The 22269-nt window shown below is 31.9% G+C and overlaps 6 protein-coding genes across 12 annotated transcripts; 2 read left to right on the top strand and 4 right to left on the bottom strand.

The window, feature by feature from the left end:
• Positions 1-927: 927 nt before the first annotated feature.
• Positions 928-1712, top strand: LOC8278790 (major allergen Pru ar 1). Its single transcript, XM_002516940.4, has 2 exons — positions 928-1187; positions 1286-1712. The coding sequence occupies exons 1-2, from the start codon at positions 1004-1006 to the stop codon at positions 1591-1593; spliced, it is 492 nt and encodes a 163-aa protein (XP_002516986.2). The 5' UTR covers positions 928-1003; the 3' UTR covers positions 1594-1712.
• An 85-nt stretch (positions 1713-1797) lies between these two features.
• Positions 1798-2716, bottom strand: LOC8278791 (pathogenesis-related protein STH-21). Its single transcript, XM_002516941.4, has 2 exons — positions 2360-2716; positions 1798-2245 (listed from the first exon to the last, which is right to left on the bottom strand). The coding sequence occupies exons 1-2, from the start codon at positions 2541-2543 to the stop codon at positions 1947-1949; spliced, it is 483 nt and encodes a 160-aa protein (XP_002516987.1). The 5' UTR covers positions 2544-2716; the 3' UTR covers positions 1798-1946.
• A 1120-nt stretch (positions 2717-3836) lies between these two features.
• Positions 3837-4907, bottom strand: LOC8278792 (major allergen Pru ar 1). The gene is made up of 2 exons (XM_015717821.3): positions 4573-4907; positions 3837-4309 (listed from the first exon to the last, which is right to left on the bottom strand). Exons 1-2 carry the CDS (start codon positions 4754-4756, stop codon positions 4011-4013), a joined length of 483 nt encoding a protein of 160 aa, XP_015573307.1. The 5' UTR covers positions 4757-4907; the 3' UTR covers positions 3837-4010.
• A 527-nt stretch (positions 4908-5434) lies between these two features.
• On the bottom strand, positions 5435-10322 carry LOC8278794. The gene is made up of 4 exons (XM_002516944.4): positions 10051-10322; positions 9510-9800; positions 5974-6174; positions 5435-5871 (listed from the first exon to the last, which is right to left on the bottom strand). Exons 1-4 carry the CDS (start codon positions 10232-10234, stop codon positions 5573-5575), a joined length of 975 nt encoding a protein of 324 aa, XP_002516990.2. The 5' UTR covers positions 10235-10322; the 3' UTR covers positions 5435-5572.
• Positions 10323-11035: 713 nt separating this feature from the next.
• LOC8278795 (probable LRR receptor-like serine/threonine-protein kinase At1g53440) lies at positions 11036-14919 on the bottom strand. Of its 7 annotated transcripts, none has more exons than XM_048379578.1 (7): positions 14545-14919; positions 12581-12676; positions 12377-12495; positions 12090-12300; positions 11788-12016; positions 11561-11711; positions 11036-11435 (listed from the first exon to the last, which is right to left on the bottom strand). In XM_048379578.1, the coding sequence occupies exons 2-7, from the start codon at positions 12642-12644 to the stop codon at positions 11220-11222; spliced, it is 990 nt and encodes a 329-aa protein (XP_048235535.1). In that variant the 5' UTR covers positions 12645-12676; positions 14545-14919; the 3' UTR covers positions 11036-11219. The 7 variants fall into 7 exon arrangements, with proteins under 7 accessions (XP_048235535.1, XP_015573292.1, XP_048235537.1 ...); XM_015717806.3 differs by having other exon boundaries at positions 12581-12681; positions 14545-14918; XM_048379580.1 differs by lacking the exon at positions 14545-14919 and adding an exon at positions 12781-13002.
• Positions 14920-17131: 2212 nt separating this feature from the next.
• LOC8278798 (major allergen Pru ar 1) lies at positions 17132-17982 on the top strand. The gene is made up of 2 exons (XM_002516948.4): positions 17132-17388; positions 17571-17982. Exons 1-2 carry the CDS (start codon positions 17205-17207, stop codon positions 17867-17869), a joined length of 483 nt encoding a protein of 160 aa, XP_002516994.1. The 5' UTR covers positions 17132-17204; the 3' UTR covers positions 17870-17982.
• Positions 17983-22269: the final 4287 nt, after the last annotated feature.

Raw genomic sequence — 22269 nt, 5'->3', positions numbered from 1 at the left:
CCAGTTAATGATCACCTTCAGCGGTTTATATCCTCTTCACCAGCTGTTGTTCACGAAGTTGCTTTCTATTTTTGCTTAAATGTGGGACACGAACGATGATGCATGCTTCTGTAAGTGCAAATATTTTTCTATCCTCTTACCCAATTTCTCTTCAATCTCTCATCAGCTTAATTCTGAACCTATTATTAATGTCGATTTTAGTTAAGGAACAAAAAGGTTTGAAGCAATCAGTCTATATGTGGTCTGGTGTGAGGACAGAAGCTCAATATACACATAATGTTATAAACATTAACGTGGGTTTGCTTTCAATCAATTCCTTGGCACGTCATTTGTTTGGAATATACGGCCTGGCTGGCCACACAATTCTTTTTTCCTTTTTGTTTGTCATCGAAAATGGTCCACAGGGCATCTCTTGAAAAATCATATTGCGGAAATGAAAGCTAGCACTTTGCCAATTATATTCCCACCAAACCTGCAGGGCTTACTTTGTAGACATATCATATCTCTTCAACCGCTATGTAAAACCCACCTTCAGCCCTTTTTATATTTTGCTGTCGTTTCTAGCAACTTGATTCAATTTCCTTGCTTTCATTCAGGTTGAGAGTGTCTTTGTTTTCTTTTTTCCATTTTTCTGCAATACTATTTTCTTTTATTAGGATTGGATTTTTTCTCTCTGAATGATTCACTTATGGTTGATATGAGAACTTAATTTAATTAGTTAGGTGCATCAACTAGAAAAAGGAAAGAGATAAATTGATACTGCTGACCCAATGACCAATAAAATATGAACTATAGTTAGGAGTATTATCATTAACTGCAAGGTGTCCTAACCGAATCTTATACTTTTTCAATTAATAAATCTTAACGAGGAATTAATCAAGCAAAACCAGCTATTAACATCTATCTAATGAGATGTATTAAGAAAGTTGGACGCATGAACTAGCTGCTAATTAATGATTATAAATGCAGCCTACAATTTATCATCTCCTCGCACACGACGAAGATGGTTTTGGGGACCATTTTTGATGAGTATGTGTCTCCAGTAGAAGTAGATAGGTTATGGAAGGCAATCATTTGTGATGCTCATCACCTCATGCCTAAGCTTCTGCCTGGAATCATTTCGAGCATCGACATCCTTGAAGGAGATGGTGGGGTTGGCACCATCAAGAAATTCAATTTCACTAATGGTTCGTCCTCCATAAACTTCTACTTCTAAGAACTAATAACTTAACCTTATCAATAATTAATATATATATGTTTTGGGACTCATATATCTTTGGTGCAGCTGTTAAAGAATGTAGCTACGTTAAGGATCGTGTGGAAGTGATGGACGAGGAGAATCGTATATTCACGTACTCTATTGTGGAAGGAGGTATTCTTGGTTTGAAGGTGAAGTCTTATATAGCTGAGGTTAGTTTCACATCAACTAATGAGGGAGGTTGCTTGGCCAAGCTGAAAATACAGTATGAATCAATGAGCCATCGGAATGACTTGCTATCTGAAGAAGATATCAAAAACATAAAGAAAGGCTTCTTGGCAATGGTGAAGGTTGTAGATGCGTTCTTGTTGGCAAATCCTAGCTCTTATGTATGATAAAAATACGTATAATAGGCAGTCGAATATCTATATCGTAGCACGGAAAGTGTTTCCTTTTAAAAAATATTTGCTTCACAGCGAAAATAAATTAAGGGTTTAGTTCGGTTTCTTTTCAAGAATTTGTTAAAGTATCAAAAACTCTAATCGCGCAGTAGCATTTCTACCATTATTTAGAATTTCTGCCATTATTTGCATCCACAGTTTGGTAGAATCATTTCTTATTTTTCATCTCAAAATACAAGCATCAGGATTTATAAGGAATGTTTTTTCCCTGGCAAGAATTAAACGGACAAGTATAATGAATCACAAACCAACAACAAAGATACGTTAAAAGGACAAAAACAGATTAGTTAAGCATAAACTTGAGGGTTCTCCAAGAGGTAAGCTTCAACGACTCTGTATATTCCTAGAGCTTTGCCCTTGCCATCCTCAATATCTTCTTCTTTAATAGTAAATTTTCCAAGAGTAAAATAGTTGCTTGTGATCTTACAGATGCAGCCTCCATCACTGGCTGCCTCAAATTTGACCTCATAAGCAATAGAATCAAGCTTGTCCCCGAGTGGACCTCCCTCAATCAGAGTATACTTGCACACAAGATTGTCTTTGTCTAGCTCTTCAATTCTATTCTTGATATACTTGAAGTCACTAGCTGCATAACATATGCATCAAATCATTATATATCAATAACCAAATCCCAAGAAATGAGAAAAATAAGAGTTAAAAAGAAAAAGAGAGATAAAAAAGAACATGTAAAGTGAGATACCTTCAGTGAAGTTGACTTGTTCAATGGTCCCAGCGCCATCGCCACCTTGGATAACATCAACACTTTTAATAAATTGGGGTAGGAGCTTTGGGATCAAAATGTTAGAATCTAGGATTAAGGCCTTGAACATACGTGATGGAGCAACTGGGGAGGTGAATTCTTGTGTGAAGGTAGATACACCCATATTCTTAATTAATCAATACAATACAATCCAATGGATTGTGATAAAAAGAATAAGAGATCAGAAATCAACTGGTTATATAGCTAAGAAAAGAGTTGGTTAGGTGACAAACTTAGGCAGAAAACAATGAGAATTGAGAATTCCACAACAGAAATTACAGATGTTGAAAGTCATTATCAACACAAACCCTCTTTGGCTGCTAGACTTGCTTCTGTTTCAAACTTCAAATGTTGTGTGCACTTGACTAATATCAAAAAGCAAGATTATGTCCATATGGGCGGCTCTAACTGTGTTGGATCTGCTGGTTCTAGACTATGGGTATGGGCGGAGGCCTCTTTGGAATCAATCATTAGCTTAGAGTTACACAACGGGCTTAATCTATCTCTCACTCTTAAAACCTAAGTCCAAGTATTAAGATTTCTATCAAAGATGATTATTATAATGAAATCGCAATATTTGAGTTCTTCCATAAGGTAAGCTTCCACAATTTCTTAGTTCTTACATCCCAGTAGCTCTGTCCTTACCAAGCTCAATATCCTCTTTCTTGATCAGTACCATCTTTTGCTTTGTATTCACTATTCATCTTGTAAACACGCCCCCTGTAGACATACCCTTCAAACCTCAGCTCATTTATATCTAATATACTCAATCTTGTTCATCAATGCATCACCTTCAACTAAAGTGTACTTGCATTAAAATTTCTCCGTCACAAGTGCGTCATAAATTTAATTAGAAAATAAAAAATCTTATCACATTATAGAATCTATAGAGATTTAGTATAATTATAGATATATATATTAGATTGAATAGATATTCGAATTTAAGTAATTGTAATTAGTAAAAATAAAACTCACATTATAATATTTATGACTTTCGGTCATATTTAATAATCTCGATGCTATTTCTTGATGAAAACATGGGCTTTGGGCGGAGATTACAAGAGTCAAGAACTGAGGCCTTGAACATCCTAAATAGTATAACCTGAATTGCAAATGTTTGACTGATTTTGGTTCACCCATGTTGACGGTTTACATACAAAGAAATCTAACAATAAAGATCTATAAAATATATATATTTTATACATTAGATTTGTGTTGAGAAATTCTTTAAGGAATAGAAATTTGTAAACCTGAACTGTTTTTTAATAGTTTATGCAGAAATTTTAGATAGTGGAGTTGTTAGATAACATTCAAAAATTAGAAGGGCCAACTACTTAATTCTTGATAATGAGGTTGCTTTAAGTATAGGTCAGAAGTATACTGTGGCCGAAGGGAAAATATATTGTTTACTAATCTCTTTATCCAAATTCAAGAAGGTTAAAATAAATATTTGAAATTAAGGAAACCGTAAACATCTCACAAGGAAGAAACATTATACAATCAACATAGAAGCACAAGTGGGAGAAATCCTTGTTTAACAGAGTCAAGGATGAAAATAGCCGGACCAAAGCAAATTACAGTGGAAATATAATTAAGCATAAGCATCAGGATTTTGCAGGAGATAGCCTTCTACAACTTTGTACATTCCCAGTGCCTTTTCTTTGCCAGCCTTGACTTGCTCTTCACCAAGCACAATATCGCCCTTTGTATTATAAGTACTCTTCATTTTGTTTATGCTGCCACCATCTTGACCTGGCAAGAATTGTACCTGATACACAACACTTTCAAGCTTATCCAACAATCCATCACCTTCAACCAAGCTGTATGTGTATGACCAATTCTCTGGATCAATTGCATCAATTCGGTTCTTGACATACTTCAATTGGTGACCTGTAAAATATTATGTCAAATTTATTATTAGTGATATTTTTAAATTTTTATAAATAAATGATCGTATTCAGAGAAAATATATCAATACCCTGTTAACTATATATCATTATAAATAAATGAATATCAATATAATCTACCGAGAACCTGATGATTCATAAGTAAAAGAGAACAATAGGTAGGGTATCAACGAAGGCAATAATATATTTATTATTGAAAGAATTTGAAATCTTTCTCAAGTATTATTGATTTATGGATGTACATGCCTTCTTGAAAATTGATCTGCTTGATGCTGCCAACACCTCCATCACCTTGGACAAATTCAATGCTTTTAACAATCTGTGGCATGAGTTTTGGGATGAGGTTGTTGGAGTCAAGAATCAAAGCTTTAAACAGTCTTGCAGGAGGGACTGGAGAAGTGTACTCATCACTGTAAGTGAAGACACCCATGATGTATATCTAGCTAGCGTGGGGAGGTTTTATGATCTTGGTATTAGAAAGGGCAAAAAGTGCTACTTATAGATTAGAGGAAATAAATTACTATTCATAATTTTTCTTTCATTTTCAAATTTATATCTCCAATGACTAGAGATTTAGAAAATCAGAACACTTGCATGGACATAAGCAAAAATATGGATATCAAATGGGATTAAATTTATTAGGTTTTGAAGGGATCTTTCATATCCATTATTCCAAACAGTCCATCATTCCAAAAGCTAAAAACAAATATATATTTTGGGTATCAATGGATGAAAATGCAGATTCCGAAGACAAACCATGCAAATCAAAACAAAAGAAAATTAGTCAGCTAAATCATAATAGATGCGTGGTTTTTGTTTCCTAATTACATAAGCTTGTTCTGTAATTGGGAGAAGTATTCGTTCATTGTTAAGTTGTCTTCATCAGATAGAACCTCTAGAGGCACTGAACCGGCCAATTTATACCTCCTCTGTTTAGGGCATATTCCAGATGCTTAACTTTTGGCTACCTTCATTGTCTTCTACAAATTGGCTGTTTCTGGCTTGACTTGCTACCATCGTCATTGCAAAGCATTTGGCATTCCTTTTATCCACTTTCTGTACGTATTTCTTTTTCGATCTTATTGGATTCAGTGTTAACAAGACAGAATTAGATTTAACAAGATGAGTTTTTATTTATTGCATTGACTAAGCAAGAAATGCTTTTTAGGCCACAATGACAAATATTGAACCCAAATTCCTGTAACACATCACATAAAGTAGGAAGTCCAGTATATAGCAATAATCATTAAGCATAAGCCTCGGGATTTGCAATGAGGTAGGTTTCCACAGCCTTGAAAACAGCACTGGCCTTATCCTTGCGATCCTTAATTTCCTCTTCCATAATCTCGACACCTGCCTTTGGATGATACTTGCCAACAGTTGTACCCTCACACCCTCCATCAGGAGTTCCCTGGAGCTTAATCTCAAAAGAAATTGATTCAAATTTCTCCGCTAGGACATCGCCCTCAATCACTGTGTAACTGTATGTCATATTCTCTTTGTTTAATGCATCAATCCTATGCTTCACATACTTGACTTCACCATCTGCATCACATCATAACAATAAATGGATACGAGTTATCTCTAATGTCACACGATAAAAAGATAATGATACAGGTAAAGTAATCTATAAACTTAAAAACTAACCTTCGATTACGGTCATTTTTGTGATGCTTCCAGGGCCTCCATTGCCTTCAATCGTTTCGATACTCTTAACAGCCTGAGGTATGAGCTTGGGGATGAGGTTAGCAGCATCAAGAATCAGGGCAGTGAATAGCTTTTTGGCTGGGACAGGGCAAGTGAACTCGTCGCTGAATGACAGAACACCCATGATTGATCCTTTTTTATTGATTTTAAGAGATGGAGATGAAAGATTGGTATAGAAAAATCGAAATGCTGTAGCTTTCTTCTAGTTGGTGTGACAAAGTGACCCAAAAGTGGTACTTATACATAGGTTGAGGACATAATAATGGTAGTGTTGCCAATTAATTCTCTGTGTTCCTTCAACTGAATAGGTAACCAGTAGAATGCAAAACCTGCATTGATACTTCTCTCCTACTTTGACGGCATTAATTCATTAGTTCTCAATGTCTAACAATTTGGTTAATGAACTCTCACTTCAATAGATTTAAACTCAATATAAATAGTCGGTGCCAAAATTTACTCTTCCAGAAAACAGATCAGCTGCAGATGACCCAGAAAATACAATCTCATGAATGGTCCTATCTCTTTATTCTTTTGCCGTTTGGTAATAGTTTTCAAATTTTTTCCAGAAACAAAATAATTATGAACAGTACTCCTTACTTCAATTGCCGAAATATTTGGTGATAATCTTTCTCCCTTTTCATATTTTTCTCAATATTTTTAGCCCAATTGATGATTCATTAAATATTAGGCCGACTACATTTCTATAATGAACAGAATTATGCTTTCATTTAATACTAAAAACGCCAAGAGTTTTAAAGAATTAGTTGTATAGATGGAACATGAATTTCAGAGAACGTATGATGAACTAGGAATCTGCTCACAATTAAAAAGCCAATACGACCTATATTCACTCCTTATATAGCCAACTATGGTACAATATTTATAAGCATATGCTATTTTATATATCTATTATATTTTAAGTTATTTTTATATAAATTACTGGTTTTATTATCAGAAAAAGTTGTCGGACAATTCCATCTGACGTTTTTTAATCATTTTTACAGGTATTTCAATCAAACTAGTCGATAGCAACAAATTATCAATAATACTGATTGATTTGGATGAATTACTGAATGAATGAGTCAGATAAGAGGAGAAAATGAATTACTAAGTGAATAAGTTAGATAAGAGGGGAAAAAATAGAGAACTTAGATCTAATATTTTCTAGTGATATTAAGCGAGTTGGATAAAAAAACTTAAATTTAAATCTATCTGATTTCCTATGATTATTAAAATTAGATAAAATTGTTTAAAAAATAATAAAAAATTTATATATATTCTTTATTTTAAAGAGTAATTCTAATATACCGTAGGTATATAGTACCATATAAATCTATAAATATTAATATTATTTTAATTTTAATAATTTATTAATATAATTAAATATTAGATTAGTCAATTATATATAGAACTTAATTATTGATCAATTAAATATATTATTTTTATTTATTAAAATTATTTATCTATTTTTAAAATTTAATTAATAATACTTGACAATTATAAGATTTAACTATAAAATTTGACTCATATAAATAATTAAAAATTATATATAAATTCATTAACAATCTATATTAATAGAAAAACATGTAATATAAATAAATTATTTAAAATTATATTAGTTAATAATTTATAATTAGAAAATAAATTTATAATAGTAGAGTGCCGCAACGGGACTCTAGCAGACTTCTATTTTAAAATATTATTATAAAAAATTAATTAAATTCTTTGAAAGTAAAAGGAAAGAAAAATTATATATTTGAATCAGTATCAACTACCGCTGGCGAGCTAAATTATCACAATAGATGTCCAAAGAGTGTCACAAAGAATAATAAAATAAAAAAAAAAACAAAAAAGGAATGCTCCAGGTAGTCGGTCTTTATTTCTCTTTTTATTTAAATGTCATTTGTCAACTCCTTGTAAATCGTGGGCTTGTTATTTGTCTTAATTTATTTTTATAAATTATATTTTGATAAAATGTATTTTTATAAATTAAATTTATTTTTATAAGTTATGAGTTAAGTATCATTGAAACAGTTGTCATTGACTAGACAGTTAATGGAATTATATATGTATATATATAAATTTTTTATTTTAACATATATATTTACTTTTAATATATGAGATTTAAATTTATATATAATTTTATAAATATTTATTAATTTATTAATTCATAAATTACATTCCTAATTCTAAAAAATAATATCTTAAATTATATTTTTAGTATTATATTTAATAATAAATTAAATTTTTAATTAAATAAAAATTTTATAATTTTAAAAATAATAATATCAATTATATTGATGTATTAATATATAATATTAAAATTAATTAATAGATAATTTTAAAAGTAAATTTTATATTATTATATTAATAAAATTTTAAAATTAAAAAATAAAAATATTTAAAAATAGTTAGTTTGTTATTATTTTTTAAAATTTTATAAATTAATATAAATATTAAATATTTTATTAATTATATTTATCAATTTAATTTTATAATCAAAATAATTATAACGGTCTGAATAAACGATGAATTTTAACAATATCTCTACACTCCCCTTTGAATTCCTTAGCAATACCTTCACCAAGTATACATCAATATAAGAGTCGACTAATACAAGAATTTTATATTTTGGTACAATTTCACTCTTTATCTTTGATTTTGTGTTGTGATGGACCATTTGCTTCTTAATTAATCCTTATAAACAAGTTGGTTTATACATTAAATTTAAACCAACTTAGTCAACATTCTATGACATGTTTACAAGTCAATATATGTTAGTTATAATAACAATGTTGAATATAGTTTTACACTGATTATACTATTGCTCCCTATTTACTATTTATCAACTTGGTAACATTAATATTTAGGTGAGAATTTAAAAATAATTTTATATTTATTAATATATTTTTACTTTTTTGAATTTGAAATTTGGACAAATATAGATGAATTTTATTTTGTTATAAAATATTTAATTAACAAAGAAGTGGTCAAGAATTGAATTCTAAACTTCTCAATTATTAAATAAATGATTTTGGGGTTTCTTGACTCAAATTTGAGTGCAGCAATTATATGGTTTTGCTCCCTTAGTACTGTCTATGGAATTTACTGAAGCAAAAGAAAAAGTATCTCTTGCTTTTCATTCCCATTTCCAATTATAATTGATTGGCTAGTTTAAGGGCTAAGAACCGGTTTGAAGATAATCCCTTATGAATAAGAAAAAAATAATTCTTTTCAAAATATAAATATTGGTAAAGAAGAAAAAAAAAGAAATTTCTCCTTGAGGATATCTGTATCATAATATGATTTCTTTTTTTTCTTTTTAAATTTCAAACTTCATATTTAACTCGATGGATCAGTACGCCACAAGCACTTATTACCAAAGCCAAAGGCACGTTTTATTTAGACACTAGAAGAAGAGCCATGAAATTAAGGGAAATATTGTTTTAGCTGATGAACAGGAGTAACAGTGGTTTAGGCATCAGGATTTGCCAAGAGGTAGGCTTCAATACCCTTAAACATTCCCCTTGCCTTTTCTTTGCCTGCATTGATTTCTTCTTCCTTGAGCTCAATGTCACCCTTTGTGTAATACTTGCTGGTGCCTTTGCAAATGCACCCTCCATTAGGAGCAGGCACAAACTTGGTCTCGTAACTGATTTTCTCAAGTGTGTCCATCAAAGCATCACCTTCAATTATAGTGTAGCCATATGTGAAGCTCTCTTTGTCAAGTACATCAATCTTGTGCTTCACATACTTGAATTGACTGCCTGCACGCAACATTCAAAATATACATAAATATTAAGCACTTAGGAAAATATAATTTTGTGAATTAAAGCTAAAGCAAGTTAGGGTAGAGGCAAAAGAATAATTATAGACAATGGGCATGCTTCTATATCTATCGTCTATTAATTCATTTGATCACATAAATTAATCAAAATGAGCGTAATGCTGACTCAGATATATCTGACTTTTAAAATTAAAAAAAAGATTGTTTTAGATATAAATTTATAAAGTAACCTTGGGCGAAAGTAATCTTCTTGATGCTTCCTTGTCCTCCATCACCTTCAACAAGCTCATAGCTCTTAATGGCATGTGGTGCAATTTTAGGGACAATGACATCAGTTTCAAAGGCTATAGCCTTGAATAGTCTGTGTGCAGAGAGTGTGCTAGTGACTTCCTCCTCATAAGTGAAAACACCCATCACAGCCTAGGATTTTGAATGAATTGCAGAAGAATGAAAAATGATAATTGGTTGAAATGTAGAATGTTTTGGAGATAGGGAGATGTGAGAACTGAGGGTGCTATTTATAGGCTGAAGATAGAAGGTTACTTCCTATGAAACTCTGACAAATGGATCAAATAGTTTATTGTTTTCCTGTTTTATTTCTTTTCATTGATGTCCAATCATGATTAGCTTGCGGATGAAAGCTAACCCTTCTCATTTGTATAGCTCTAATCTCTCTCCCTTTGCTCCACAAATTTTAATTAATCATGGTTAGGTAAGCATTATCTCTCACAAGGTTGGCATCCAAGTCAAATTAAGCACCTATGCACAAATACATCATTCAGAATTCATACTTCATAGAGGTAAGGATACCATAATTTCTACTCGAAGTGAATCTCATTTTAGATACTGTTCTTTAATGGATGGAAAAGAAGATCGTTAAAGTTGAATTTTTCTTTTTCCTGTTACCATTTAGATGATGAAAAATATTTCAGAGACTAAAAATAATGGAATTAGATTAACAAAGTTTTTCTACAATCGCAATAATGAGAGTAACATGGAAAAAGAAATCTCAACAGATAGCTGGCCTTAGCTTAATTTGATTGATTCTTTACGTAATTAATCTAAAAATCAAAGACTAGACTCTTTCAAACCTCAATTTATTCAGGAAATTTTAAAGAAGTAGACAAAATATTTTATTAAGTCTAAGGACCTTAGAAGTTGAGATGCCTAATGCCTTGCTGAATTTCAAAATGGGGTGCATAAAGGACATTGAAATTTCCTGGAATTCAATGATTTCTACACTGGATCGTTCCTTGTATTTCTTTTATTCCTTTCAACTATGACTTTATGGTTTCACATGTAATATCTTAGAGAATAATACTCTCTTCAAATGACTATTTCTGGCTTTACTATTACAATAGAATATAAGCAAAGAGGATGACACAACAGCCTCTTAAAGTCAAGAAGAGATACTGTGAACTTCAGAAATCTGCTCAATGGTTTTGTCACCTTCAAGTACCACAACAATATCACTCATTGCAGGCCTAAGACTAGGTGACATATTTGTGCACATAATTGCCAATTTCAATACATAGATGGCTTGCTGCGTGTTAAAGTTGGACAGCCTTCCATCTACCAAGTCTACTAGCCTCCCCTTGCCATGTAAATCCAAAGCCTGCAGTCATGCAACATTTTAGTATCAGACCTACAACCTTAGTCAAGGTTTTTGCCACTTTTATTTTCACAATGGCACAATCAAAACACTATAATAGGAGTAAAAGAGTTCTCAAGTTCCATAACCTTGTCTAAGAGAGAAACATGATTATCATTTTTTTTATGGTCTATGCATTCCTCCCCAGAAACTATTTCAAGCAAAAGAATTCCATAACTGTACACATCAACTTTTTCTGTGATATCGCTCTGCTGAGCATTTTCCGGCGCCATATATGATCTGTAACAGTAAAAGATGTGTTAAAATATTTGCATAAGCATCTTAAATGAAATCTGTAGAAGAGGACACGTTTTACTGCGTCAAAACAGATGCTTGCGTGAACATATTTTGATTTTCCTCCTCAATATCCTTTACCAATCCGGTGTTCGATATTTTAGGAGTAAGAGTTTCATTGAGCAGAATATTAGAGGACTTGATATTCCTATGAACGACAGATTTGGAGTGCAGGTACATAAGACCCTTTGCAATTCCAAGGCAGATATTGAATCTTGCTTCCCAGTTGAGGATGACTGGGGTACTTACATCTGCAAATTTACTTGGTAAGATTATGGATATCCAACAAGAAAAAACAAGAAATTTAGCAAGAATTCAGATTACCATGCAAGACTCTATGAAGGGAGCCGTTTGCCATGTATTCATAAACCAAAAAGTTCAAAATTTCACTTGAATAGAAATCCAACAACGGAAGAACATTCTCATGATTCAACAATTTTAGGGTCTCAATTTCATTTATTGTTAGATTGATTATTTTTTCTGATTGAGGAGAAAGTTTCTTCACTGCAACAGCCTGATAATTTTGCAGTTCCGCCTGATGCAGCGCGAGAAAGAGTTAGCTGCACTAAAACTATGATAAAATTTGAAAGAATTATACTGCAAAGTGCAACCTTGTATATGATTCCAAAACATCCCCTGCCAATTTCCATTTCAGGGCTAAAATTTCGAGTAGCATTGATCAACTCTGTAAGAGTGATCCATCCATCTTGTACTTCTACATATGTTTCTTCTGTTCAAAAAATAATGCATTGAGTTAGTAACCTGATCATCTCCTGCACTAAAAAGAGTTGTTCAAATGATTAGGACAAACTTACCATGCAAATTTGCAGATTGCAAGTCCTCTAGATTGATCTCGATCGATCTTTGTAATAGGTTCATGAAGTTCTGATCTGGGTTCTGCTAATTCACCACTACACTGCAGAACAGAAAAAGGTCAGACTATATGTGGAGATATTGTCAGTATTGTGATATGACAACAGTTTCTATCGAGCTCACTACCGGACCTTATACTTACAGATGGGCAACAAGACAAAGAAAGGGGATTCTGTACTCTGTTCCATAATCTTAATGCTAATTCTCCACTTTGGTTCTAAATTCCGAGTGACATACCAAAGATTATTATCCATGTGTCATCCCACCATTTTTTATTGAAAGGAAAAGAAAATTCTTTTCTTAAGCAGCAATTTTCTTTTTGTTAGTGGCTGCATGACTATATCACACATCACATATTCGGAAATGGATGCTTAATTATCAAGAGTTCCTATTGGATTCTTTCATAGTTCACGGTTTCTAGGGAATATCATCTGATCAGGTCTTTTGCATTATAATCAATTTGATTACGTTTTAACTGAAGCAGAATCTAGCCTGATACGAACAACCAAATTGCAAGTCAAGATGAAGTCAGAAATCTACGAAAGGGGGTTTTCTTCCATAGCAGTTGCTAGTAACATTAGTAGCAACAAAACTCATAGTTGGAAATATACTTCTACATCCATCCAGCAAACTAACCAATCTAAAACAATTTCTCTCCCTCGTTGTATTCAAGAGGACAGAAATGTATGGGCAAGTTTCTAAGACTTGCTCCTCCGATAAGCGCATTATAAACAAGTGAAGGCCCCAATAGTACAGTATATATGCATCGTCTCTTTCCGTCATTGTCATTAAAGATTAAAGGTTAAATTTAAAACAGTCAGATCATTGTACATCCCTTACAGAACCAAAACAGAACAAATAAGGAACAAAATATGCTCATAGAGTTAGTTACGCAACCAATTCTTTTAGGCAAGCAGTTGGCAGATCAGCCTCTCTAAGTCACGTAGAGCTAGTGGCAGAGCCAGAAATTTGCTTAATGTTTTTGTCATACAATCAATCAAACCTTCTGATATTGAAGGCTTAAGAGTAGGGATTCGCCAACGCACATATATAATCGCCAAGCTCAAGACAGTGTAGGCTTCCTCCTTACTATAGATAGATAGCCTTCCATCCACCAAGTCTAGTAGCCTTCCCTTCGCATACAAACGAAAAGCTTGCATTCACTGATATAATCATCAAGCTCAAGACAGTTTAGGCTTTAGAGTACCATCGTGCAGAACTGCAGGGGTAAGATATTCTTGTACATAACACCTCTAGCATTAAGATACATCAGACCCCTTGCTATTCCAAGGCAGATGTTAAATCTTGTTTTTCAGTTAAGGTTAATATATATGGATCTGGGAATCATGAAGTCTACTCTTATTCTAATGTTGTCAGCAAAAAAAGGAAGCTACAAATCCTGCAGAATGCATTCACTTTCTTATTACATCAGTAGTGAACAATGATTTGTAATGCAATTAATTAATTCAACCTTGCATTTCCTTCCTGTTGCATGCAGAAGGTAAAATAATGATTTGGAATATACATAACTAATTGACTCAAGTATCAAATTAGTCATTTGAGAAAATATTTTACCAAACAAGGCCTGTAAAAGGGAGCTATCATTTATGCATCCGTATATTAGTACATGTAAGCTTTTGTTTAGTACCCATCAAGCAATTGAACAATATTTTCATGCTTCATGGATTACTGAGCCAAAATGTCACTACTCAGTATATTCATGCCTTGCTTTGTCCGTAGCAAAAGCTTCATCACTGTTACGGTCTGATTTTGTAGTGTATTTGCACTCAATTCGAACGATTTTACAGATTTTTGTAATCTACTTCAATTTAAATGGACAAACTATAAAAGAAAATAAACAAAAAAGAGAACGAAGAAAAAAAAGAAAAGGAAAAGGAAGTTCAACCTACTACACTGCAGTGCCAAGCATTCCTTTGCCAAGTTCCATGCTGGAGTCGCACACATGTTTTGAAAATATCAAAACAGGAGAACAAGAATAAGAAAAGGGGAATTATCTCTCTGAATATTGCAAAGGATCATCATCTACTTAGAGTTGCAGACACTTCCTATCACTCGACTGACTAAATTGAAGCTGGAATATATCTTTTTGTTAGTGGCAGAAAGAATATATCCGACCAACTTTATGTTTAAGAAAGCTTCCCTGACATATTACTAACTAGAAAAAAATGGGGTAATCTATTCTTTTTAATTAATTCTTTTCACTTGTATCAGTTTATGCCAAAGGTGAAGGCTTAATCCTGTAAAAAGAGTCGTAAGTGAAGCTTCAATAGCTAGAATCTGAAAATTTTTTAGCGTATAAAATTTCAAATACATAACGGAAAACCTTCGTCCAAATTTTACAAGATTTAAAAGATAATATACTGATACGTGACTCTCGTGATATTTTAAATTATATGTTTTATTATTTTAATTAATTAATATTAAATAAATTTTATACTTTTTAATTCTAATTAATTAAATTAATCTATTTATATTCTGTGTGAATTACATAATAAATAATATTTATACTTTTTTCTTTTTTTAATTGAATTGCACACACACATACACACACATATATATATATATTAGTTAAAAATATCACAGTTCTATTATCTTTAATAATAAAGAAAAGACCATCATCGTTTTTCAATTTATCCAAATTTATTGTCAATTAATATTTTGACTTTTTTTGTTGTGTTTCTATAGAATTTAGTTATTTTTTTGTTTATAATCTTTAAATTGGATTTTTATAAATTTTTTTATATATTTATATTGCTACCCTCTATTATGATTTTTAATAAATTATATTAAATTAATAAAAAACTAAATCAATCAACCTTAATAACATTAATTATAATTTTTTTTGCTAAATTCTATAATTTATAAATGCTATGTTCTAACATATATAAATAAGGAAAATTTTTATTTGAGCTTAATATATATCTCCACTTATACATCAAATCAATAGATGATTGACATATATTTATACGTTTTACTTTTTTATTAGTTTTGGTATATATACCTGTGTCCAAAGTAGTTCTTTAGGACAAAACACAAGAGGACGATTACCAACTTTAACTGCAACAAGAAAACTGATGTGCGGAGAAAGTTGTGAGGGTACAAAAGATTTTAGCTATAGGCATTAGGATTTGCCAAAAGACAGGCTTCAAGTACATTCCCATCATCTTTTCTTCGCCAGCCTTGATTTGGTCTTCATTGATCTGGGCATCACCCTTTGGGTAGTACTTGTTGGTACTCTTGCAAATGGATCCACCATCAGCAGAAGCCACTATTTTGACCTCATAAAAAGTTTTCTCTAATGTGTCCATCCATGGATCACCTTCAATCGTAGCGTAAGAGTATGTCAAATTGTCTTTGTCTATGGCTTCAACCTTATTCTTCACATGAATTCGCTACCTGCAAATATATTTAATTAATAACTACTTGATGCTTCTTACTTTGTGCAATTAATAAAACATATATTATTATACACTAATTTATGAATTTTATCGAAACAATAATTGTATAAACTGACCTTCTGCGAATGTAGTCTTCTTAATGGTTCCAGGCCTCCATTACCTTCAAGGATCTCGACGCTCTTAATAACCTGAGGCAGAATTTTAGGTATGATGCTGTCAGCTTCGAGGACAAAGACCTTGAACATCTTGGCTGCAGGGATTGCAGTAGCAATCTCAGATTCATGAGTCACAACAGCCATGATAGCTTTTGGAGAAAGAAAGAAAAGACAAAGTGAAGGTGAAGGAATTTGAGGAAGAATTGGGTTGCAGTTGTAGAGCATCTTCTCGGCGTGGTGAAATGAGAAAGACAGGGAGGGTATTTATAGTATGAGTTTTGTCTGAAACTGTGTCTTCTAGAGATCTAAATTACTTGCATTTAGATCAAAGAAAGAATACTTGCTTGGGGATGGATATGTAAATATAATTCCCATGTAAAATTAAAAATAATTTCTTATTTTTATAATTACTTTTTGTTAAGTGATTTACAGTCAACATAAGTCGTCTAGGAACTATGAGTAATAAATATAATAATATCACGATCTATCTTTCTGTCATTAGACATGTAAACCATGGGCGCAGAATGTAAAAAAAAGTTTCCAATTATAAAAATGGCCATCTCTTCACTTCTAGTCATTTTCCTTTTTAGCCTTTTTGAAAAAGAAAAATTGAACATAGGAGTCCATCTTATTGCAGTGTCCTTCTGCACTTATGGCTTAATCTTTTTTTAATAATAATAAAAAGATGGGAGGCCTTCTCAGTGCACTTATGTCACTGATGGACTCTTTTTGACATGTGGAAGAAACAATGGAAAAAGTTCACCATTTGTAATAAATAATGATGGGATTCTATATCCATCCTCGAGCATGCTTTCTTTGACCTTAAATCGAATGCAAATCAATTTTGATCTGCAACAGAAGGACTTTCACACTCAAAATTCAAGCTCATTTTTATCTATAAATACCTGCCTTAGCTCTTCCATTTTTCCCACACCAAACAAACATCTACTATATCTTCTTCCTTCACTTTGGATCTTAATCTTTTGGTTACCATGGGTATTGTGAGTCATGAAAATGAGGTTGCTACTGCCATCCCTCCTGCCAAGATGTTCAAGGTCTTTGTGCTTGACGCCGATAACACTATCCCCAAAATTCTGCCACAAGCCATTAAGAGTATCGAGATCATTGAAGGAAATGGAGGGCCTGGAACCATTAAGAAGACAACCTTTGCAGAAGGTTAGTTTTAAGTTAATATATACTTGCTCCCCTTAGCTACTTAATAAATTGATACAACAGAAGAAGCTGAAATATTGTAATTATTTTAATGATTCAATTACATCTATAAGTTTTCATGATCATAACTAGATGATGTTTTATTGTTTAATTAATTAATAATTATAAGTTTTATACACATGCAGGGAGCGAAGTCAAGTACATAAAGCACAAGACTGAAGCAATAGACCAAGACCATTTTATATACAACTATAGTGCTATTGGAGGTGATCCATGGATGGATACGCTAGACAAAATTTCTTATGAGACAAAGATGGTGCCTTCTCCGGATGGGGGATCCATCTGCAAGAGCATTACCAAGTACTATCCGAAGGGTGATAGCCAGATCGATGTCGACCAAATCAAAGCCGCCGAAGAGAAGGCTTTGGGAATGTTCAAGGTTGTCGAAGCATATATCCTGGCAAATCCTGATGCCTTCAACTGAAAAATGTCCATGTTCTAACACATGAGGTTTCATGTATTCATGCTTTCTTTTTTCTTTCCAAAGCCAAAACTAATCTTGGCCTAGAAATAAAAGTCTGATATTTTGTGTTGAAAGGATGGCTTTTATGGTAATACTGGATTCGAGAGTTAAAGATTATGAACTCACTATAAATATACATATGAAACTCTTCTCTAAGAATAAGATGCAATATTTCTTGATTTTGCAGATTTAAATGATGGCCAAGAAACATGTTACATGTGTGAATGTTCTTTTTAATTAATCCACAATCATCCGCTGCAGCTTAGTTATAGAACTGATACAATAAATTTAAACAATACAACAGTAAACTCATACAATAATATAACTCTTAGAATACCTATATTTCCTTTCTTTCTTTTAACTCCCATAGAAAGCTAAAATTATCATTAACACAACACTTAAGGTTTCGAATTTTAAAACATCTATTCTCGCCAGGCGCTCAAACAATGTAAAGAATGTATCAAGGTCGAAGCCAAGAAAGACACTATTATATATATAAACTAGCCATGGACAGCAGAGGAAGAAACCAAGAGCTATTAGTCCAAAATGTGCTCTCCAATCAGCCAAGGCTTTTCTTTTGTTTTAAATCTTTTTCATTCTTTTGACATGGGCTGGACCCATTAGAAGAACATGAACTTTTATATCATCGTCTACTTCTAAATATTAAAATATAGTAAAATTAAAATAATAATTGTGCTAGTTATTTTTATTGATATAAAAATGGGTAGTTTTCCTTATTTGCGAGTTTTTCCCCATTTTATATTAATAAAAATACTATTATTATAAAAAATAAACGAAAATAACAGATTGATTTTCCTATGCTGTCCTGTTATATAATTAGCATGAAGCAGTCTTAAATTTAAATTTGCTCCATGGTTTTCTGGCCTTCAAGTCCCAGCACGACATCAGACGTAGTAGGCCTAAGGGTAGGTGAGACATTAGTGCACATAATCGCCAATTACAAAACAGTGATGACTTGCTCATCACAGCACTTATAGTCGGTCAGCCTCTTGTCCACAAAATCCAATAATAGGCTTTCCCTTGCATGTAAATCTGAAGCCACCGATTGAAAATCATGATTGTAGTTTTCTTTCTTCCCAGAAACTATTTCGACCACAAGAATTCCATAATTGTACACATCAACATTTTCCCTGCAATCATGCAAAAGTGTGAGATGTTGAACAAGCATTACGAGAAAACTGTAGGAAGCAGTACATGCGATTTGTTATTTACTGGGCATCCCTTGTAAGTCCTATATTTGATATTTTTGGCTCGAAATCAGTAGGATCAAGTATAATATTAGAGGATTCCATGTTCCCATGAACAATCGATTTGGAATGTAAATCTCTCAGACCCTTTGCGATTTCGAGGCAGATATTAAATCTTGTTTCCCAATTAAGGATGAGTGTGGTATATGGAGCTGCAACTTTTAATTACTAATAATAAGTATTGACATGTATACAGAAACATTTGTTAAAGCACAAAAGAATTTATTATGCAACACTTTCTCAAGGGAGAAGCATGACGAGATGTGCTCAGATCCCAAAACTTGCATCTTTTCTCTAGGGTTGATAATCAGCAGTTCGTGTTGGATTGCAATTTAAGTAAGTGACTTTAAAAGTGTGGCTATGTTTAATCTGTTCATCATGGTTACTAATTTGTCAGTATTTATACCAAAGGAAACAACAACTGCAAACAATACTTCTCTCAATTTTACTTCCTAATTAGCCTCAATCAAAATTTCACAAAAGGATATCAATTAATAACTTAAACTAGAGAGTAGAGAAATAGGAGACTAAAGGAAAGATGCCAGCTGTGTAGATTAAATTTACTACATCACAGCCGAATATGAAATAAAGCAAAGATGCCACAAAACTTCCTTTTAAAAACATGTTAACAACAGAGGTAGCTAGCGATACACAAAATCCTCTTTATTTCTTTTCTCTTTCCAATCTCGTTCCGATATTGGCTCACACAGTCCAAATCGAGTTGGATTATAATCTTTTTCTTTAATCTTTTAAATTCTTTTCTTATATGGGGCTGGACCCTTTTCCTTTCTTCATATTTAATTATCTTTAACCCTAACAAAATTGTAGAGCTTATTTAAATTATTTCTGATGTATCAAAATGAAACAGAATTAGAGAAAAAGTAATTACTGCGTTCTTCCACAAAATTTGCAAATTTTTCTTTGTCCGGAATCCCAAAATCAGAAAATTTACACTCAACTTAATGATAACTAATCGATTCTTTGGCTGGAACTCCTGCTTTGAAATACCGCCTAATTTCTTGTATACTCTTTTCCTTCTTGGTGGATTTGTTTCTGTAAATACACTGTAAAGTCATCTAGAACTACTAAAAGAAACCAATTTGAACATACTATCAAATGAACACACAGTCTTGATTATACTTCTTTTTGTTTTCTGCACCAATATGGCTAATCAGCTTCCGTTAGATTCAGAAGAAGGGGTGGTTTTGAGCGATGGATGAATGAATTAGAAAAAAGTCGCTTATGAGGTCAGAGTAGTTGCTTCTCCTGATGGAGGGTTCGTTATGAGGAGCGAGCAACAGCAAGTAGTACATATTTAAAGAAAACAAACTGTGAGATTGATGAAGACAAAATAAAGCTGGAGCAGAGAAGGCCCTTGGCAGGTTTAAAGCTGTCGAAGCCTATAATGGTGTTGCCAACTCCTGATGCCTGCAACTAATTACTTCTGTCTTTATGAATCCTGATGTCATGTTTTCTATTTCCTTTCTATTTCAAGGCTAAACCGCTTTTGGCCTCATTATATGAATTCGCAACCGAGTCCATCGAATGGATAGGTTATGCTCTTTTCGATGAATAAAGGACCATGAGGCCTTACACCTCATCATAGATGTACAAGAATTTCCAATAGAGATGCTGAATTAATTACTTTTGTAGATTTTTCCAAATTTTAACGTTTTTAGTTCTAGGGTTAATTTGTCTTGCTTAGTACAAATCTTTATTTTGTAGATTAAAGATTTTTTTTTTACATATTTTATAAAACTTTATTTGTTTTAAAATAAAAATAAAAATATAAAAACCTAATGTATATCAACAAGCACAAGAGAGAGAATAAGATTTGATTTTATAATTTAACTTTTTGACATTAAGTTTTTAGCAAAATATGTCCAAATTTATTAACACGGTTAGTAGTTTTAATCTTGACAGATTAAATTTCAAACAAAGTCTGTTTGCTGCAAAATCAATCTTATAGAATAAACGACAAAGAGTAGGCCAGATCATCCAAAACTCATGAGAAATTACTAAAAAAAATAATAATTAAATTACGAGATTATTTTATGTCTTCGATTTTTCTATTTAAACTCTATGAAAATTGACATGACTAGTTTTAAATGAAAACAAAGTTAACAAGGATTGGAATAGTAATGGAATTACAAGTAATTGACACAGAATGAATAAACTACAAATATTGAATTAACGGTATTAGTGAATTTAGATACAAATTGATAATAATTTAACTAAAATGTCAAAAAATTCCACATGATTCTTCATGTTAAAAGGTTAAAAACAAGATTAAAAGTTGAAGAATTTAAATATGAATATTGCATATAATATTAATATGCCTAGAAACCTTAATCTAATCCCACTATTGATTAATGTTTACATGGTTATTAATTTAATATACTGAAATATTGGTATAGTTAATCTAACCAAGTGGTATAATTAATTCTTTACGAGGAGAACAATCAGACATCATATGACAATAACATAAAATAATCCAAAAGCCGACATAGGTGGATTTGTGGTTCTTTTCCAAGCCTCACATGCTACTTGACAATTAATTTCCATAAAAAAAGAGAAAAGAAGACTTGACTATTAATTATTCAAGCATTATTTCTATCATTAATAAATATTTTATGAAAATGTTTAGCATCATCCCAGCAGCCTCTTTGTCCCCCTGGATTGACCGTTAGATAAACTATCATATATCGTATTATTAGGGCTAGAAAATTAAGTTTAACATTGACTGATTAACTATTAAAGGTAAATCTAGGCCATAATTTCCTAGATTGTGGAAAAAAATAGTGTGTTAATAAAATTGTTAAGATTTAGGCTGGTGAAAATATTTCTTAAAAAATAATCTTTTAGATATTTTCTTTTGCAATTTTAAAATTTACTTTTTGAGAAAAATAAGTATAAATTGATATTTTTAAAAATATGTTTGCCAAATAAAATTAATAATATTTAAAAACTCAATCAATTATATAGAGGAATTTAAATATAATCTTTTAATACCTAACAATAATTTCAAATATGCTCAAAATATAATTTTCAAAAACTACTGTAGTTGATTAAGTTAAATTTTGTTTTTATTGT

Source organism: Ricinus communis, chromosome 9 (assembly GCF_019578655.1).
Source record: "Ricinus communis isolate WT05 ecotype wild-type chromosome 9, ASM1957865v1, whole genome shotgun sequence".
In the NCBI taxonomy this organism is placed as follows: Eukaryota; Viridiplantae; Streptophyta; class Magnoliopsida; order Malpighiales; family Euphorbiaceae; genus Ricinus; species Ricinus communis.
Note: the sequence above shows the minus strand (reverse complement) of the source record. Positions and strands in the feature narration are given on the sequence as shown.

Bases quoted from the DNA above. Each gene is read 5' to 3' on its own strand.
- LOC8278790 (XM_002516940.4), top strand. From the start codon at position 1,004: ATGGTTTTGGGGACCATTTTTGATGAGTATGTGTCTCCAGTAGAAGTA. The intron at 1,188-1,285 runs GTTCGTCCTCCA...TCTTTGGTGCAG, and splicing joins GAAATTCAATTTCACTAATG to CTGTTAAAGAATGTAGCTAC.
- LOC8278791 (XM_002516941.4), bottom strand. From the start codon at position 2,543: ATGGGTGTATCTACCTTCACACAAGAATTCACCTCCCCAGTTGCTCCA. The intron at 2,246-2,359 runs GTATCTCACTTT...TATGTTATGCAG, and splicing joins ACAAGTCAACTTCACTGAAG to CTAGTGACTTCAAGTATATC.
- LOC8278792 (XM_015717821.3), bottom strand. From the start codon at position 4,756: ATGGGTGTCTTCACTTACAGTGATGAGTACACTTCTCCAGTCCCTCCT. The intron at 4,310-4,572 runs GCATGTACATCC...AATATTTTACAG, and splicing joins GCAGATCAATTTTCAAGAAG to GTCACCAATTGAAGTATGTC.
- LOC8278794 (XM_002516944.4), bottom strand. From the start codon at position 10,234: ATGGGTGTTTTCACTTATGAGGAGGAAGTCACTAGCACACTCTCTGCA. The intron at 6,175-9,509 runs AAACCACTGTTA...CTCTTAAAATCA, and splicing joins CTTGGCAAATCCTGATGCCT to ATAAAAAAGGATCAATCATG. The intron at 5,872-5,973 runs GTTAGTTTTTAA...GATGTGATGCAG, and splicing joins AAAAATGACCGTAATCGAAG to ATGGTGAAGTCAAGTATGTG.
- LOC8278795 (XM_048379578.1), bottom strand. From the start codon at position 12,644: ATGAACCTATTACAAAGATCGATCGAGATCAATCTAGAGGACTTGCAA. The intron at 12,301-12,376 runs GTTGCACTTTGC...GCGCTGCATCAG, and splicing joins GTTTTGGAATCATATACAAG to GCGGAACTGCAAAATTATCA. The intron at 12,017-12,089 runs GTAATCTGAATT...GTAAATTTGCAG, and splicing joins CCTTCATAGAGTCTTGCATG to ATGTAAGTACCCCAGTCATC.
- LOC8278798 (XM_002516948.4), top strand. From the start codon at position 17,205: ATGGGTATTGTGAGTCATGAAAATGAGGTTGCTACTGCCATCCCTCCT. The intron at 17,389-17,570 runs GTTAGTTTTAAG...ATACACATGCAG, and splicing joins GAAGACAACCTTTGCAGAAG to GGAGCGAAGTCAAGTACATA.